General features: G+C 42.9%; 1 protein-coding gene across 1 annotated transcript; it reads left to right on the plus strand.

Annotated features, from left to right (window-relative positions):
* The first annotated feature begins 905 nt into the window (after positions 1–905).
* On the plus strand, positions 906–18,403 carry LOC128437365 (synaptogyrin-1). The gene is made up of 4 exons (XM_053419487.1): positions 906–1,354; positions 14,933–15,170; positions 17,264–17,409; positions 17,948–18,403. The coding sequence occupies exons 1-4, from the start codon at positions 1,253–1,255 to the stop codon at positions 18,047–18,049; spliced, it is 588 nt and encodes a 195-aa protein (XP_053275462.1). The 5' UTR covers positions 906–1,252; the 3' UTR covers positions 18,050–18,403.
* Positions 18,404–18,823: the final 420 nt, after the last annotated feature.

Genomic DNA, 18,823 nt, shown 5'->3' on the forward strand with positions numbered 1-18,823 from the left:
TGTATAGCGATAAACACCTGACACGTCAAAAGTAAAACCAAGTTATACCACTAGAGGTCGGAGTGTCTTGCCTGAGCCTCACAAATCACATATTCTTTGTTCTTATTGCAGATGTTTACATTATTATTAATATAGGAGAGCTTGATCTCATCCTCTAATTAAATCATGTTACAATGTTTCATTGTATCTTTTCTCTTTTCTCATCTGTAACATTGTAACAGTTTCTGTATCTGTTTTATATTTGTGTGTGATCTTCAAATTGCTTTTGAATTGTTTGTTATTCTTTGTCAAAAACGAACAATGAATGGAAAATTGATAGGAAATTAAAACAAAATTAAAAGAAACAGGTAAATGTAACTGAGACATGTGAACATAATTAAATTTATATGTGTTTATCAATGGTTTAAACAGTTTTGTTTTATTTCCCTTTATGTTAATGACAGGTCGTCCTCTACTGTGTAAATGATCTGTATCTGCTATTTAGTGTTGGTTATGTTGCACAACAAATAATAATATTACATAATTAAATTACATAAAAAGACAAATACAACATAAATATCTATAATCCTCTCTTCAGCCCAAATGAATCACATTTATATAACGCAGTTGTTTTAATATAGAGGTTGAATTAACTTGTTTTCCTGTTGTTATTTAAGAGGAGAAGAAAAAACTGTGATAAATGTGATAGCGCGTGACTCCCTGTGGCAAACCCGTGTGCACGAGCGTGTGCCATCCACAAAGGCGTGCGCGCACCCGCCACGTAATTTGTGTGTGAGCGTGTGCACGACGAGGAGAGAGAGAGAGACACAAACACACCCACACACTCAGAGCGAGAGAAACACACAGAGAGAGAGACAGAGAGAGAGAGAGAGAGAGAGAGAGAGAGAGAGAGAGAGAGAGAGAGAGAGAGAGACACACGCACACGCACACACAAACACACGCACACACAGAGACAGAGAGAGCGAGCATCATCATCACAACACCGGCTGACAGCTTCCTCTGGCCGGACACCGAGCAGCAGGACGACCGGGGGGTTTGGAGGTGACATCCAGAGGAACCGGGCTGGAGGCCGAGCAGGAGCCGAGAGAGAGACGCGGTCGCACCGGTGGTTGTAGCAGCAGCAGCGGCGGGGGACGGATCCGGGGAGAGTCGCTCGGTTTCCCGGTGCTTCACACACCCTGAGCCTCTGCAGCAGCAGCGGGGAGCAGGAGGAGCAGGAGGAGCAGAGAGGAGCAGGAGGAGCAGGAGAACCATGGAGGGGATGCAGGCTTACGGAGCCGGGAAAGCCGGAGGAGCCTTCGACCCCGTCACCTTCTTCCAGCAGCCTCAGACCATTCTCCGCATAGTGTCTTGGGTGAGTGGCTGCTCCGGTGCTGGGAAATGAAGTTAATGCCTGAAACAGTGAATTACATCAATGCCTCTGTGAGATGAAGGTTTAAATTGTCCTTTAATGTTTTTATCAAGGCCCAGAAATATCATATAATAATAGTGATAAAGTATTAATTCTTCTAGAGGTTGAAGGGGGGAATGTGTTACTCATCAAAAACATACTATATCTACTATATTATCCTTCTTTTTCCTTTATCCCACACAATATATATGTATAAATACCAAGGTAAACATATGTTTTTCTCATATTCCTATGGCTTGTTTTGCTAGTTAGCCGGTGTAGGCCTCAAAACAACCCTCATTAGAAAAGGCCCTCTAATAAATCACTGCTTTGCCTTTTTAGATAATTTATTAATTACCCACTATCATTTCCCAATTAGCAGTGACATCACTGCACAAAGGACTTAATTGCAAATAATCTCATTATTTCCAAATAACAAAAGGTAACAGAGGGCGACCGTTGACCCGTGAAGAATAAACCAGAGGAAACAAAAGTCTCCAAAAGTCCAAGTAGCCGCTTCACTGCCAAGCGGCGTTTCAGCAGATTATGTCACAATGAGCTATTTGTTGTGTTTCTCTCAACTTTGATTCACATTTTTGCATCAACAAGAAATAATCACATGTTTTAAAGTCAGGGAGAAACTGTGAATGGAGAATTGTAAAATGCAGCCACACCTAATTGTCCATCACTGGATAAATAAACAATCCTGAAAGTTAAGATTTGAAGGAATGAATGAAAAGATTTATCTGTGCTCACCGTGAAAGTGAGTTTATGTTCTTCATCACTCAGATCAAATTCACTTTCATTTTGATTTGCAAAAATTTGTTTATCAGTTTAACTTTAATAAAAACTTCACTTATCAAGTTGACGGATCTTTTCTCGTCGAGTAAAGTCTTAAAAATGCACTTTCTTCTAGAAAAGGGCTGATTAGAGATCAGCAGCCTCGGGACAGTTCCCCTCGTGGACACATCTGCTCGTGGAATGTGTGAAGTTAGCTTTGCGTTAGCTGGTCTTTGTGAAATCAACTCAGAGAACATCAGTCACGTCTGCTTCTCCTCACGAGCTGAACACAACAGTGAAGATATGTAAGGAAGTTTCTCTTTAGGCTCTTTACCGTGTCCCCCGCTTGACGGCAGAAAACCACACAGTTGGGATTATTTATTATTTATGAAATGTGTCTTTAAACAACAGATAGAGATGCAGGTGGATGTGAACACACTGGTAGAGTCATGCTGGAACGATGGGTGAAGGAAACACGAGGGCAGAGCGACTTGTTTCCCACCTGGAATCAAAACTGATCATTAATACACAGAGCACTGGTTTCTTTTACTTTATCATTATGATGTTTCCTGTCCCTTGTGACCAATACAAAGTATAACTGCTACTAACGGAAACGTTAAAACCTTAAATATGATCTTTATCATTCAAACCATATGAGAGACGTGTTGGAGGTCTTGAGAGAAGCTCTGTGGCTCCATGGTTGTTTTGAAGTCATGTGACGATTCACTGAACCATGACACACGTCACAGTCATGGAGGCAGCGAGCAGAGAACTCTGAGCTCTGAAGTTGTGTTTTCTTCTAGGAGTAACACACATATATCTAAATACATATTCTTAGCTATATACAATATGTGATAACCTATAAGTGAAGCTATTTAATATCCAAAACATAGTGAGAATGTATTTATAACGTCACTATTTTCCCTCGAGAGTCTTAAAACAGGTTATTTAACAGAGACAATATGAAAGTAGAAGCTGAAAGCATCAAATATTTGTTGTTTATTATTTGATTATTAGCTTGAGTGATCAAGATGATCATGAAAAGTCATTTCATTTATTATAATTGACTCACAAATTGGTCAATCCACAAACTTTTTGCAGCACCTGTGGTTTTTTCACATTATAACATTTGTACACCACATTAGAGTATACACATTAAACACACACACACACACACACACACACACACACACACACACACACACACACACACAACACACACACAGAGGTATGGAGAGTGTTTACGAGCCCTCGTCAGATTCCCCGCCCCCTTTAGGTGTCACCATCTCCCTAGTAACAGCCACAGCCTGACTTGTGATGTTTTGTGTGATGGTGCTAACACACAATGTGCTGCTGGGGGGGGGGGGGGGACTATTAGCACTTAAAACAGTTAGTGATGAGGGGATGTCAAAAATGTGTGTGTGTGCGTGTCTGTACGACCATTCTTGGAAAGAGGGAGAGAGAGAGAGTTCTTGAATGGTGGTTGAGGACTCTCTACCTCCCTTCTCTCTCTCTCACTCTCTATCTCCCACTTCCTCTGGAGGAGGGCTGTATGTCGAGGTGATAATGAGTGTGTGTGTGTGTGTGTCTGTGTGTGTGACTCAGCCTCAGGGAGTGGGTCCAGTGTGTGTGTCTGTGATGATGCTCGATACATGAAGGAGAGAGTAACATGAACACGGACACAGATGGAGGGAGTGAACCTCATTGTTTAGGTTGATTGGAGACTTTCTCTGTTCGGCCGTTTTCCAAACGTGAACTCCAGATATTGTCCTGAGAACTGATGCAGCCTTTATCCGGGCTTTACCTTTGAAACATCCATCATGCAGCAGGAGATTGTCTGGGTTCTGGAGATTCTCTGGAGCAACTCACTTGAACATCTGCATCCTCACACACTGCCCCTCTGGAAAAGCTCAAGAGACACCAGGAGGACATCATATCTCCTGCTGCTGTTCTTCATATGGGGCAAACTCCAGACATGTCCAGACTCTGGATCCTGGATGGATGGTGAATCAGACCTGACAAGATGAGAGGACATCCTGTGCTTCTCTTTTCGATCGATATGGAAAACAGATTTACTTCTCTCTCTCTTCTCTCTCGCTTTTGTTCAGGGATTAAGTTTTACTTTCCCCCGGCTGAACTTCCAGATCAAAGTTCAACGTTAACTCGGCTCAAATTCTAAAAGAAAGATAGTATTTGTCGTATGTGTGTGTTTCTTTGACACACAACCTCTACACAACACGTACACAGTGATAATAAGATCATCCGATGCTTCTCCCTCCTCCCACCACATCATTGACATTTACTCTGCTGAAGAAAACGTGGGTTAACATTTCTCCATCATTAACATTTCAGACATCCAGAGGGTTTTTCTAATTGGTGTGTAACTATTTGATATGAGCAACACAAACACTCGGGCTGCGTTGTGTGGTGCATTCTGTCGTCGGTGTGTGAGACAGTAACACACACGCAAACGGTTAAAGTGTGTTGGTGCCTACACGTCAGAATCCTAACACGGTTTCGAGGCTATTTTGAGATGCGTACATGAAGCTTTGTGCGTCTGCAGAAGTCGTGTCGTCAACACATACTCTACACAACTGCAGTTTTGATATAAGCGAATGAATCCTGGCGTTGGACTGGAGGGGGCCGGGTGGAGAAAGTGTAGTGTTGACACAAACACCGTCTCAAAGGGGAAGCTGCAGAGAATGTACTGGGAATCTGCTCTTAAATCTTAATGGACCTGTCATACCAGTCCTCACGTGATTCTGTTAGACTCAAGTTTACAAGGTTGAGACGGCGTCTGCTTCCTGGACTCGTCTGATCCGGTTCTCACTGCCTCCTGAACCCCAGTTGTGTGTGAGTGGGCAGAGGAGAGTTTGAGGATCTGAGTGTCCTTGTGTCCTTGTGTCCTTGTGTCCTCGTGTCCTCGTGTCCTGGACGTGTGTCTGTGTGTCTCTGTGTGTGTCCCCTCGCTGCTGCAGTGTCTCTCCTTGATTTGTACTTCGACCAGATCTGCTCGCTCCATCACTCTCCATCACTCTCTCTCTCTCTCTCTCTCTCTCTCTCTCTCCCCCATTACATGAGCAGCTGCTGCCATGGCGACTGAAGCAATCAGGTATCCCCAGTCCAGGCCGACGTGCTGCAGTAGACAATAAGCCCCCCCGCCACACACACATACTCACACCCACACACAAACACACACAAACACAAACACACAGTATATAATATCCTCCCTCCTGCATTATTCAGCAGTCTAGTCGACTCACTGTTGATTCTCTCGTCTTTCACATGTTTCTCTGATATCGTTATTTTACTTCGCTCCATCCTTTATATTTGTGTTTCACGATGGGTGGGAGGTGGGGGGGCGGCCACACCCTGCTCAGGTCTCCAGCCAATCAGAGGCTTCCAGAGTTTCACATATATATATATATATATATATATATGTGAAGAAAGCAGCAGGAGACATATTAACGATAACAGGAACATGTCCAGGAGAGTCGGGTGAGAGGTGGAACCTGGGTTTAACATGGGACACATCCAGGAATGTAGTTGTAGCTCTTCATTTAACATTACGACACTGGGCCCTCGGTGGAGGGACGCGCTCTAACCAGTGTGATACCAGTCCAATTCAGTTTACCTGTGTGTGAAGCTGTTTGTGGGCTTTGATCAATCCAGTTTGAGTTGTTGCGTTTGATCGTTGGATTAAATCTCTGCTTTGATCAAAGCCCACAAACAGCTTCACACACAGACAACTGAAAACCTCACACACAAAATGCTAAACCTGACACTCCCTTTGCAAGATGACTCTCTGCCATCAAATCTCTTAACTGTTCACAAAATGGAACTCGTGTTTTCATTTGGTACACACAGCCATATTTTCAAATGACACACACATACCATTCATTGGGAACACACAACTAAGCATTTGCTTGCACACTACCAAGCATTTACAGCACACTGAAGTGCAAAATTTAAAACACAATCATCAAAATGGAACACACCATATGAATGAATGAGCCATTTCTCCTTTTGTAAAATGTCTCAGTTTAGACCTACTTTTTTCATAGTCAAACATATAACAGCACAAATATGCAGCAAAAAAAGGTTTATTTTGGTACACACAGAGAACAGTACAGAACTGTAAACCGGCCTGCTCACCCCCCCTCACACACACAATGCTGACAGGCCTCGACACTCACGTGGCCACAGGCCTCCTCCATGGCCTGGAGCAGTGGGACCCGGTCCTGTGGGTTCCGTTCATATACCTTCCACCTCCAAGCTGAAAATAATTCCTCAATGGGATTCAGGAAAGGAGAATAAGGTGGAGGGTATAGAACGGAGAAATGTGGGTGGTCCTGGAACCACTCACGCACTTGAAAGCTCACATTGTCCCAGATGACAACGTGATTGATCCACTGTGGGTCATCTGTCTGGTCAGGTGGTACCAGCAGGTCATGCAGGCCATCCAGGAAGACGAGGAGACGGGCAGCGTTATAGGCCCCTGGGTGGGCATGACGGTGCAAGACCCCATGGTGATTCATTGCAGCAAACAGTGTGATGTTCCCACCACGCTGGCCGGGGACCTTAACAATGAACCGCTGACCAATGAGGTTTCTGCCCCGTCGCCTCCTCTTCACCAGGTTGAATCCCACCTCATCAATAAAGATGTACTGGTACAACACATGAGCTGTGTAATGCTCCTGGATCAGCATGAGAATGCAAGTTACAGTATGGACACAGAGAGGTCAACACAGTGGGCTACAGTGAGACACTGGAGAAAAGGAACAATATTGAATTACAGGTACAATACATGCATGTGTCAGTGCTGAATGTTGGTACTTACTCCTTCATGCCTGTGTTCCGTTTAAATGGGACCCTGAACACTTGTTTCATCACATGGCATTCCTATGAAGAATACAGTCCAATGTAGAGAGGCTGACGGTCTGGACGTTTCTAAATGTAGCATGGTCAGCCAGGATCCTAGTTTTTATTTGTCTGAGTGTGATAGAGTTGTTCTCACGAACCATATCTACAGTTTCAGTCTCCTGTTCAGCTGTGTAAATGATGGGAAGTTGCTCAACAGACCTGAATGTTTAGAGATTTGAGTATTTGTGTGTTGTAGGTTGATGATTTGAGATTTTACTTGAGAAGTGTGTGCAACAACTGAACATTGTGTGTAGTGTTTTGACAACAAGGTGATGTGTAATTGACATCAGAGTGTAAAGAATGAAAGTCAGAGTCTAATGCAGATAAGGGAGTGTGAAGTAGTGCCAAGCTGGGTCGAGCGATTGGTACATGAAGTGAAGGTTGTACACTATAGTTTCCATGATGCATTATGGGAAACGATGAGTGCACGATCTATATATGGGCATTTTGAGGTAAATCAGTTGCTGAATCAACAAAGACTTGGACCAACTCACTTTTTCAGGCTTTCTTTTTAATATCGTGGTTAGAAAATGGTTTCTGGAACTCCCTGATGAAACCCGGTGCTCTGCCACAGTTCTGCTTTGCCCCTGAACCTGCGTGACTGTCTCTAAGGCCGGGTTTTATGTGAGGTACAGTGTGAATACCGGGATGCTATGAGGCCCGGCTCAATTGTCTGCTCTCCACAATGGACCCGAAAAGGCTTTTCAGGCAAACACAACAGCAGCTCTGAGTCGTCCACAATGAGCCAGACTGGACTGATATGACTCGGGCCCGTGGCAAGTGGCTGACACGGCTGTTTGCTGTGCATGTGAGTCGAATCTGTATAAATATAGCAACCGACCCAAAGAAGAATTTCAGATTTTAAATTTAGAGAAATACAGGAAGGGTAGAGATTAAAAATACAGCGAAAACGAATAAATTAGCCAAAGGGAGATTCTGGAGGAAACACATGCACGAGCACAGTCTCACAAGCACGTAAACACAAAAATACACACACACACAGATGTGGAAAGTTCTGCCAATTGGCTGTTCTTAATGTGCAATTTGTATGTGAGCCTCTGACGGTCACAAGATCCGAGCCCCACGTGGTGCTTCTCACAGTGCCGGCTTTCATCACCTCCAGGGACCTTGTGATCTGTCTGCGGATCAGAGGGGCGAGGGGTCGAACACACACACACACACACACACACACACACACACACACATCGAAATAAGTTATATATCTAAAGAGTTTAAGAGGAAAAGAGGGGGCAGGGTGTGAAGCGTCTCGGATGTTCCACTTCTCATGGCCTCTAAGCGACTGAGGAATGTGGAGGTGTGAGTTCGATGCCCATACAACGTTGTTACACCGTGTGTTGTGCCGTCGGCGTACGTGTGAACAACCGGCTCCAACTCCCGGCTGGTCGACCGCAGGCAATCGCAGTAAGAAAGCTCAGTAATTCAATCCCCCCCCCCCCCCCCCCCTTGTGACAGCAATTATGGTGACCCTGAAGACGGCATGTGTTTTTTCAGACCCGGTGAAATAGGTCATGCCAAAACCAATTCTTATTTCAAGTGAGGGTGTTTGTGTGTTTAGTGTTTGTGCGACCGGAGAAAGAAAAGGCTGGTTTGTCTCTCAGGGGAGAAGCTGAAAACCAAACTGTGTCACATCACCGAAAAAAACTACAGACACCCTGCAGGTCCCGATGTCCTTGTTAGAGAAACTGAACCCAGATCTGCTCTGCTCACAGGGAACCAGAGACTCAGACTCCGTGTGGGGGGGGGGGGGGGGGGGGGGCTCCAGAAACCAAATAACCTCTATTTCACATTTTTCATCTGAGCCTGTTCATGCAATGGCTGTGACGAGTGGTTGTGTGACTGGAGGCTGTAAAGATGGTGAATTATTGTATAGATTTGACATATTAGTAAACACACACACATACACACACATGGTATTTGTGTAACTTGATTTATGGATTGATTGATTGTTGACTCTGCAGTTTGCTGAGTCAGAGGATTCACAGCGGCTCCACCTCGTTGTGAAGAAGGAAACAAACACATTGATCCATGAGTCAATAGCAGCTCATGTTCACTGATGTGGATAAACTGAGCAGAGCTGAGGAGCAGTCAATCTACATCTGTCCATCAATTATCTCTGTCTGTGGAGGGATGGAGGGAGGGATGGATAGATGGATGGATAGAAGGATTGATAGATGGATGGATAGATGGATGGATGGGTGGATGAATGGATGGATAGAAGGATAGATGGATGGATTGATGGATGGATGGATAGAAGGATGGATGGATGAATAGAAGGATAGATGGATGGATGGGTGGATGAATGGATGGATAGAAGGATAGATGGATGGATTGATGGATGTATGGATGGATGGATAGAAGGATGGATGGATGGATGAATAGAGGGATGGATGAATGAATGAATGAATGAATTAATGGATGGAGGGAGGGAGGGAGGGAGGGAGGGAGGGATGGATAGACTGAGTGTTTGAAATTGATCCTGAGGGACATTTAAACATGTGGGCTGGTTAATGTGTAAAATGTTATAGGGAATTAATAATGGATTTTATTTTGGGGAAGGTCGTGAATATTTATTATGGTGATAGATTAGGAAATGATTATATTTAATTACTTATTCTTTATATCCATGTATATATGTTGTGATTATGAATATGATAAATCCTTGGACTTCAATGAGTCCTCACTCCAAGTCCAGGGTCACACATCAACACATTCAACAGCTTCTATGTCCTCAGATCTCTAATATACCTTTGCTAGTTTTCATACAGACTTAAATTACTCAAATTTCTTCAGATTTTTGTATCAAACTCACAAATCACACATTTCTGTCGTCTCTAGAATTTGAAACATCAGCTTTTGAGAAAAAAGTAAATCCTGTATCGCAGCCAAAATAAACAAATAACTAAAGATAAAGAACAAGATCCGGTTCATATCATTTAATTCAATTTGTCAATAACTGTGATGTCAGTGAGACGGGCAGTAATTTAAGTGAATCTGTTGAACCGAGTTAGTTTAAAAACGACTTCATGTGAAGATCCGTAAAAATTGTAGGGAATATTAATGGAATATAAAAACTACTGGACAGTGAACATGTGGTTCCGGGTGTTTTGGCTGCAGGAGCTCGACAGTGTGGGGCGTCGGCTTCACTCTGTCGGTCATGAGACTGGATTTAAAACTTTCAAGATAACTGTGGCCTCTTTGTTTTAAAGCACATTGAGTTCGGGGGGAAATAAGTCAACATTTAGAAGAGGTTCCTAAACTCCTTATTTAGACGTTCGCCTGTTACAGTTACATAACAGAGACACAGATCTGTGGAAGGAAAATAAATAAATGAAAGGAACCAATGGGATTAGTTACTGTTTGTGTGAAGGTTTCTTTATAATGACTGTTCTGCTCCGACAGAGCGTTCTAACATCCCACCAGCGTCATGTGATCGACTGTGTGTGTGTGTGTGTGTGTGTGTGTGACTTCGTGCTCTCTGACCTGAATCCTAAAGTAAGTCGGGCTTGAGAGGCAACTGTGTGTTTGTGTGTGTGTGTGTGTGTGTGTGTTTGTGACGTTAGTGTGTCTCATTTTTCTCAAGAACACTCGTGGGCAGAGGCAGGGCCAGTAACGAGGGGAGATGGGAGAAGACGAGGGAGGGAGGAGCGATGATGCAGCCGCTCTATAAATAGCACCGCCTCCAAACCCCCTCTGCCCCCAGCACTTTGCTCTGCTCATCACCCCCCCCCCCCCCCCCCCCCCCCCCGCCCATCTCCTCATCCTCATCTTGCCCCCTATTTAATGAAAAGGAGCGCAGGGACAGATGAAGGAGGTGTAACTATCCTCCTCCTCCTCCTCCTCCTCCTCCTCCTCCTCCATCCTTCGCTCCGTGGAGAGAGGAGAGACGGAGGGAGCAGAGAGGAAGGCAGGGGATGAAGGGGGTGGGGGGGGGCGAAGGAAACAAAGGTTGTGCTCGCTCGTTCCAGTTCATCACCGACACACCGACTCTAAATGTCAGCTCATGGTTCCTCCTCACGTTGTAGAAGGCTGAAGACTCACACCGTCTTTATGTGTGTACTCATCTTTACATTACAACTCACAGACTCATGTGTGTCAGTGCTGATTAATTTAAAATGACTCGTCACCAGGATTCACTTTGACAGGGAAGCGTTCATTCAACTGGTGAATCTCACTGAACACGAACCGGCACAAAGCTCTGAAAGGTTAAAGTAGAATTTATCATAAACATTATATAGAGACAACCACAGTGAGGTCAAGTGTCTCGTTTTCAAAGGTTAAATATTTCTTTTATAGCATTTCTGGAAGCCAAGACCTTTTAAACCGATTGGTCTGAGTCTCTAAACAGCTCATTGGAACATTTAGCCTTATTGTTCACAATCTCAAATGGTCATCAGTCCAACTTCAATACTGTTTGTTTACAAATATAATATCGAATATAATATATCAGAACTGAAGTTAAAAAAAAACTCGTTACTCTATCTATCATTTATACCTCGTATATTAAAATACATAGAGAAATTGGTTGTTTAACCCTTTAAATATTACGTTAGGACCCTATTTATTCTGGATTACCTCATGAGCCCCCCCCCCCCCCTCCGCACAATCTGGACCTTGTGATCCTGTGATTCTGTTCAGTCTGTCAGCTGTCACGGAGATTGCCTAATTGCTGTCACATGACGTTAGTGTAGAGCTGCAGTCATGTGATGACTTAATCCACGTGGAACACCATGAGACGCAGCTGGAAGATCTGTGGAGGGAAGTCAGTTGAATTCAGGTTGAAACTTTTATCACCAGTTACAAGTTTCCTGTCTTTGCTCAGTTCTTCTTTCAGACACGATTGAGAGCAACATTTGATTTGTCTTTTCATGACATTGTTTCCTGCGTTTCCTAGCTTCCTAAAAGTGAAGCTCAAACATTGTGATCGCCCCCTGCTGTCTGGCTGCAGTACAGGGCATTGAGCCCGCCTTCTCCAAAGATTTGTGTCTGTCATTTTAGGTTGTTCTTATCAATCTGATGTATTTGCATGTCTCTGATAAGTTTAGTTTTCTTATCATCTATTTGAGGATATTGCTTTACTGCGCAGACTCTGTGAAGAGAAGCACAATAACAAAGCAAGTTGAAGCGATAGAGTCGAATAGATTTAAGATATAAAGTTTCTCTCCGACAGTGGAGAGAAGTAAAGGGCTCGCATCCACATCCTGACTGACAGCACCCCCCCCCCCCCCCCCCCTCTCCTCCACCTCCCGGCCTGGTTGTCGTCTGTGGAAGTACAACCCACAGTGTTTGTGTGTCCTCCCTTTGTCTCGCTGTCGTTTGTCACGCAAATAAAGACAGCAGCTGGATAAACTATCCACCAACACACACACACACACACACACACACACACACACTCAGAGTCCATCAGTCACCACAGCAGCATCCACGCACCGACTGCAGACAAACGTAAACACACTCGGCCTCATCCAGACACCAGCAGCCCCCCCGAGGTTCGGTCTGAGGCTTCGTCTGATCCGCTGCTGTCGATAGGAAAGTACAAAGCAGACGCCGCACTGCAGGAGAGGAGAGGAGAGGAGAGGAGAGGAGAGGAGAGGAGGAGAGGAGAGGAGGAGAGGAGAGGACAGGAGAAGAGGAGGATCACATGGTATCTTAGGATCCTGCTCCTCCTGTTATTGACTCCATCTTGCAGCCCCTTGTGCCTCCACTCCTCCGTCCAGGCCCAGGGCAGACAGGAGAGAAGAACAGAGAAGGAGGGGCAGAGGAGAGGGGGATGAGAGGAGAGAAAGAGGAGCATAAAGGAGAGACAGATCATAGTAACCCCCTCTCTTCATTGACTCCATGATGTTACCGTCCGTCCTCCACCTTTAGACAGATCCTCACTGTGAGGATCAAATCTTCACCAAACCACAATGCATTCGTTTGAATCCAACACTTTGAATCACCTCCAGCGACAAGGTTATGATTTCACACCTGTTCATTGTTAGTTTGTGAACAAGATAACACAAACAACTGCTGGAGACGTCATCTGGAGACTTGGTGGAAGGATGTGGTGAGGGTCAGGGAAGAACACATTCATTGGGTGCAGATCTGAACATTGTGAGATATTTTTTTACAATTTCTGAGGGAATAACTCGTGACACATTTAGGGAACTGATATCTATCACTGTGATGTAGCAACTTGATCGAATCTGAGGGGAATATTGGGCCTTGGAGCAGATATGTGCTCGACTGATTGACACTCTAGTTTGTTTGTTTGAGCTTTAGCAAGATTTTGCCAAAACTAGTCACAGATTTCTGTTAAATTATGTGGAGGGGCGAGGAATTTCCATTTAGATCTGGATCTTGGGGCAAATGCAACAATTTCTTTATCAAAATTGTCATTGATTTCCCAGACAATAATCCATGGATCTTGATTAAAAAGACATCAGGCATGTTAAGAGAACTGATGTCTCTGAGTTTGTCAAGTAAAAACCTGGATCTAGTGAATGTTCACGTGCTTTCCTTGGTGGAGTATTAACATTCTCCTTCTATATATATATATATATATATATATATAGAAGGAGAATGTTAATATATATATATATATATATATATATATTGTATATTGTATATATATATATATATACAAGCAGTTTGTCAAAACAGTTGAGAATGTTAATATATATATATATATATATATATATATATATATATATATATAACCTTGTACCAGCTGGTTTTTATTTGAATAACATAAAATCTTGACTCTTATCTTAATCTAAACTTTATTTATGTTTTATTCATAACATCGTGTCCCCAGTAGCTGTCACACTGGATTGCAGAGGAGCCGAGTGGAGTCTGATTCCTCCGCAGTCAAACTCCACATATACAGAGAAACCCCAGAGGCATGCTGGGTAAAAACTGTTGGAAAAAGACATGAGGGATTATTCATGGGACTCCCCTGCAGGGCAGTCGTGACATTACGGGCTGAGGGCGTCACGCTGAAGTGTTTTCTTATTCATAAATGTTCCTGTCACTCAGTCTAAATATACCAGCGGACTGCAGCAGGTGGTGTTTTGGGGCTGAAAGGGGCTTTTATGATTATTATTGCAAAACGTCCAAGAGAAGAAGTGAGAGCGGTGTTGGTTTCAGATCAATGCATCAACAATGTTCGCTCATATTGTGACTAAAGAGACGCATTCAGAAGAAAATCAGATTAATTCAGGATGGACCGTGGGAGGTGAAGCTCCGTCTGTAAAGATGGATGACGCAACTCCACTTCCTCAGAACATTAAGCCAAAACATTGTGTATAAGAGAACCCTGCCATCTTGTATTGTGTTACACTTCATAAGTATTTAGGACCTAACTTATCAGAAACATGAACAAACAAAAGAGTGATAAGAACTCTTTAGTTTGGTCCGTGTCACATCTATTAACATGGAGGAGGCAGCCGAGATGCAATAGCTAAAGTTAGCTGGATAATAGAAAATAATTGAGGCTTCAAATGTTACAGCTTAGCCATAAAGTTTATTATAACAAAATTTTAATCAAATTAAAACACAAATACAACCAAATATATAGAATTTGAAATTAAAATCAATAATTCTCTCAGATATACCATTGTTTTTCTGTATTATTTATTCTGTCAAATACAATTGTTGATATCGGAAAACATATATACAGATTTCTTCAGCCAACTGAAAAATCTGGTATTGATATGTATCCCAATATGCTAAAAAATTGCAGGCATGGTTCTAATTCCACCAGTCCTGGCAGAACCACAAGTTATTTAGTTCCTTCCCTTCTTCTCTCACTGTCCCTTCTCTTCTTCTTCTCTGCAGCTCTTCTCCATCGTGATCTTCGGCTGCATCGCCAACGAGGGCTACATCAACCGCCCCAACGAGGTGGAGGAGTACTGCATCTTCAACCGCAACCAGAACGCCTGCAACTACGGCGTCTTCATGGGCTCCATGGCCTTCCTGTGCTGCATGGCCTTCCTGGCTCTGGACGTGTACTTCCCTCAGATCAGCAGCGTTAAGGACCGCAAGAGGGCCGTGCTGGCTGATATCGGGGTGTCGGGTAATTACAGGATCTGCAACTGCTTTGGTTTTCACTGTCACACTGAACATAGATCATTAACATTTTGATATTCTAACATAAAAATCATACTGTATAAGGCTGGTAAACATGGAAACATTAGCCAGGAACTAGAATGCAGGAGAAGCAAGAAGATACGTATTTGGGATTCAGAGAAATAATCCATTACATTATTTTGTGTCAGTTTTATTCAACCTATTTTAAATTTCAGACTTATTTATCAAAACTGTAGGATTCATGGTAACACGACAAACAGCCTCTGATTTACTGATTGATGATAGGACACCTGATGAGACAGAGATTCAGTAGATCGACTTAAACCTTCATAAACTTGAACCTCTCAGGGCTGAATGAAGTTATACAGAACTAGTATTGTTCTAAATGAATAACCCTCATTCACATAAAACCCCACATGGATCTATTAAAGACATTATCACATTAAAATGACTCATTTCAACCATGACATTGACCTTTTCAGATTTGTAAATAACACGTTCACGATTCAACATTTTCCAGGAAACACATTTTATACAATAAACCAGAATTTAGAGGTTATATCAGATTATAGAATAGGCTTCACTGTAACTGACACAGTCTGAGATATAAATGGTCGGAGATGAGTAATCACTATTGTGTGAATCACAGAGATGAAGAAGTGACACAAAGCAGTTTGTCAAAACAGTTGAGTCGTCCATCTATCATCTTTACTGCTTATTGTTTGAGGGTCACTGGGAGCTGGAGCCAATCCCAGCAGACACTGGGCGAGATGCAGGGTTTACCGTTGGTCGCCAGCGTGTCACAGGGTCAAAATACACAAAGACTTTATGGTCACATACACAGGAGAGGAAGCTGGAGCACTTAGAGAAAACCCATAAACCAATTTCATTTCATTAAGCACTCCACACCATGTAGTAGTACCTGATCAAGGGCCTTGATCAGATTTGAGTTTTTATTAACTGGGCAGAACACAATATACTGCTCCAGAGTATTAAAACTCCCTTGTGATACATTTGAACCCAAATTTATGGATAATGTGTTAGAAAGGATCATTCCTCAAAAATTAGTAAAATATTAAAACACATGGAAAAGGGTGTTTTGTAAAGAAAGCTGCTCAGCATTTAAAACACTCTGAAATCAGAGATTCTTATGTTCTGACTCATTAAACAGTTCATCAGATTCTAGTGTTGAACTTCTAAACAGTCGGGGGACCCTGCTGTTATACTTTCAACCGGCATATATCTATACATGTAATACTGCAGTACATCTTCTTCTACACTCTTATAGTTCTACTCTTTCACACCAGTAATAACGTTTTTGTGTTACCAGAAAACCCTGTGGTCGAGCTACAACAGAGGTTTTTTTTATTCTCCAGGTTTCCAGCTTATCAAAAGACCCAAATAACTGGAATGTGAGCGCTCCTTTCAGGTTACAATAAGATGACACACACACTGAGGTTGTCCCGACAAAGGGAGAGGAGGCGTAGGAGGGATAATGAGGAGAGGAGGACTCTTCCAACACGGCTCTGAGACACTCTGCTTGGTTTCCTGTGACAGTGGCTTCCTCTTCTCCTCGGCTGCTGCAGTGAACTGAAGCTTTAATGACGTCAAGACAGTCGAGTGTTGAGTCGGTTAATGAGGCCGCTCCGAACTCCCACCCGGTTCTATTCACTCGTACTCATTCTCTCTGTCTCCAACCATGTCCACGTTATTGGAGGCTCTTTACTTTACTGAGGTCAGGTAATGACTGGTACAATCTGTTCCGATCGGACCTGGACGTTTCTGATTGAGCTAATTTCCTTAACCTGCTAATTTCACGTATGGTGTTCAACAGGGGTCAGTCCTTGGCCCCTTGTTGTTTCAATTTCCCTCCCTGTAGCCATTTAGCTGTCTGGACTTTGCCTTTATTATGTGGGTGGTATTAATTAGTACATTGTTTTTCTTGTAGCACAAACCTGTGAAGTCTCAGAAGAGACAATCTGGTTGTTCTAAGTGAAAATACCCTCCAGGTGATGTCTCGTTATGTTTCTATTCTTATTTAAACACTGCTTCTGTATTTCTGTCTATTTGTGTCTCCAGCTTTCTGGTCCTTCATGTGGTTTGTGGGTTTCTGCTTCCTGGCCAACCAGTGGCAGGTGACAAACCTTGATGACAACCCGCTGAGGGAGGGAGGTGACGCTGCCCGGGCAGCCATCACCTTCTGCTTCTTCTCCATCTTCACCTGGGTAAGTCCCTCCCCTCCTCACAACACTGTCTGACATCACACCTGCTTATATCTAAACTTTGCAGCGGTGCTGTTGGTGACATGACCACCTAAACTTGTGACTTGTGTTTTCCTTTATTTGCCAAAATAGCCATCAAGTTGTGTGAAGGTGTTTGAATTATTCTTTTTGGTTTGTGTGTGGATGCGTGTGAACCGTGGATTATAAATAAAGATGGACGACAAAAAAGCCCCTCAAATAGTAGTTAATCCTCTTGAGTACCACCTGGTGGCTGGCTGCAGTATGGGTCAAATTTTTTTTCTTATGCATTTCAATAAAATAGATTAGAATAATTCTGGTAAAATCAGGAAAGGTGATAAAAGTAGGTTTTAACAAGGGATTTAAAGGAGATCTCTGACTCAGCTGACCTGATTTCCTCATAGACCCTGGGTCCTCCATGTTATTATGAATGTGTCCTCCATCTTTTTTTACGATCTACAGTGTGCACATTTAGATTTGCGGGCATGTGAGATCATTAAGTGTGTGGATGTTGTTCCAACAGGCCGCCCAGACTCTCTTCTCTGTGGAGAAGTTAAAGAATGTGTCATTTGAAGAGGAATACATCAAGCTCTTCCCTCCTCAGCCTCATCAGCCTTTTGTGTGACTCTGCTCTGTGTTCTGCTGCTTTAGCCTCTCAGCAGCTGGTCGCACACACTCCTTAACTGTGTTGTTAGCAACAACACAATACTGCTGGAAGTGAGTGTATTTGTAAACCAGAAGTAAGAAGAACAGCTGCTCCAGGTTCTTTTCCTGACTGCAGCACATTATTATGATCATGTATGTGCAGGTGGGTGGATCCTGTGCTGATTATTTAAATTCCTGCAGAACCAACGTTTTGGAAGGAGAGCTCCCTGCCGGCTGGAAATCTAAAGCAAAGCCTAATATCAGTTTTTCATGTCTTTTTGAATTTGATGGAAAAGTGAGCCTGGAAAAATAAACCAAAGGATTTAAAGAAAAGCATTCAAGCTTAATGTTTTAATGTTTTTTTTTTGTTCTCCGTCTTTTATGTTTTTTGTTCAGGTTTTTACTTCTTATTAAAAATCCAGCAGCTCAGCAGCTGCTTGCTCAGCAGCTTGATAGGGCTCCTCTTTTTCATCCTGAAATATTTTTATTCTTCCAGTTTAACGTTAGAAACATCAGTGAATTTTCCTGCTGAATTCTAACATGGACTTACAAAGGCATCTACCAGAGGGTTGATTGAATACCTGCACCTAATGTAAACTCAGATGAAAATATCCATACCACTCCAATATCTGTTTGGATAAATATCTCAGCTTAGTTTTAAGGCTCTAATTTCACAAATAACTGAAAAAAAAGTAATTCCAAAAATGTTCAATGTCCGTCTATGCTTTTCCTTCTTTAAAAACAATATAATGTT

The sequence above is a fragment of the Pleuronectes platessa genome, chromosome 3 (genome assembly GCF_947347685.1).
Source record: "Pleuronectes platessa chromosome 3, fPlePla1.1, whole genome shotgun sequence".
In the NCBI taxonomy this organism is placed as follows: Eukaryota; Metazoa; Chordata; class Actinopteri; order Pleuronectiformes; family Pleuronectidae; genus Pleuronectes; species Pleuronectes platessa.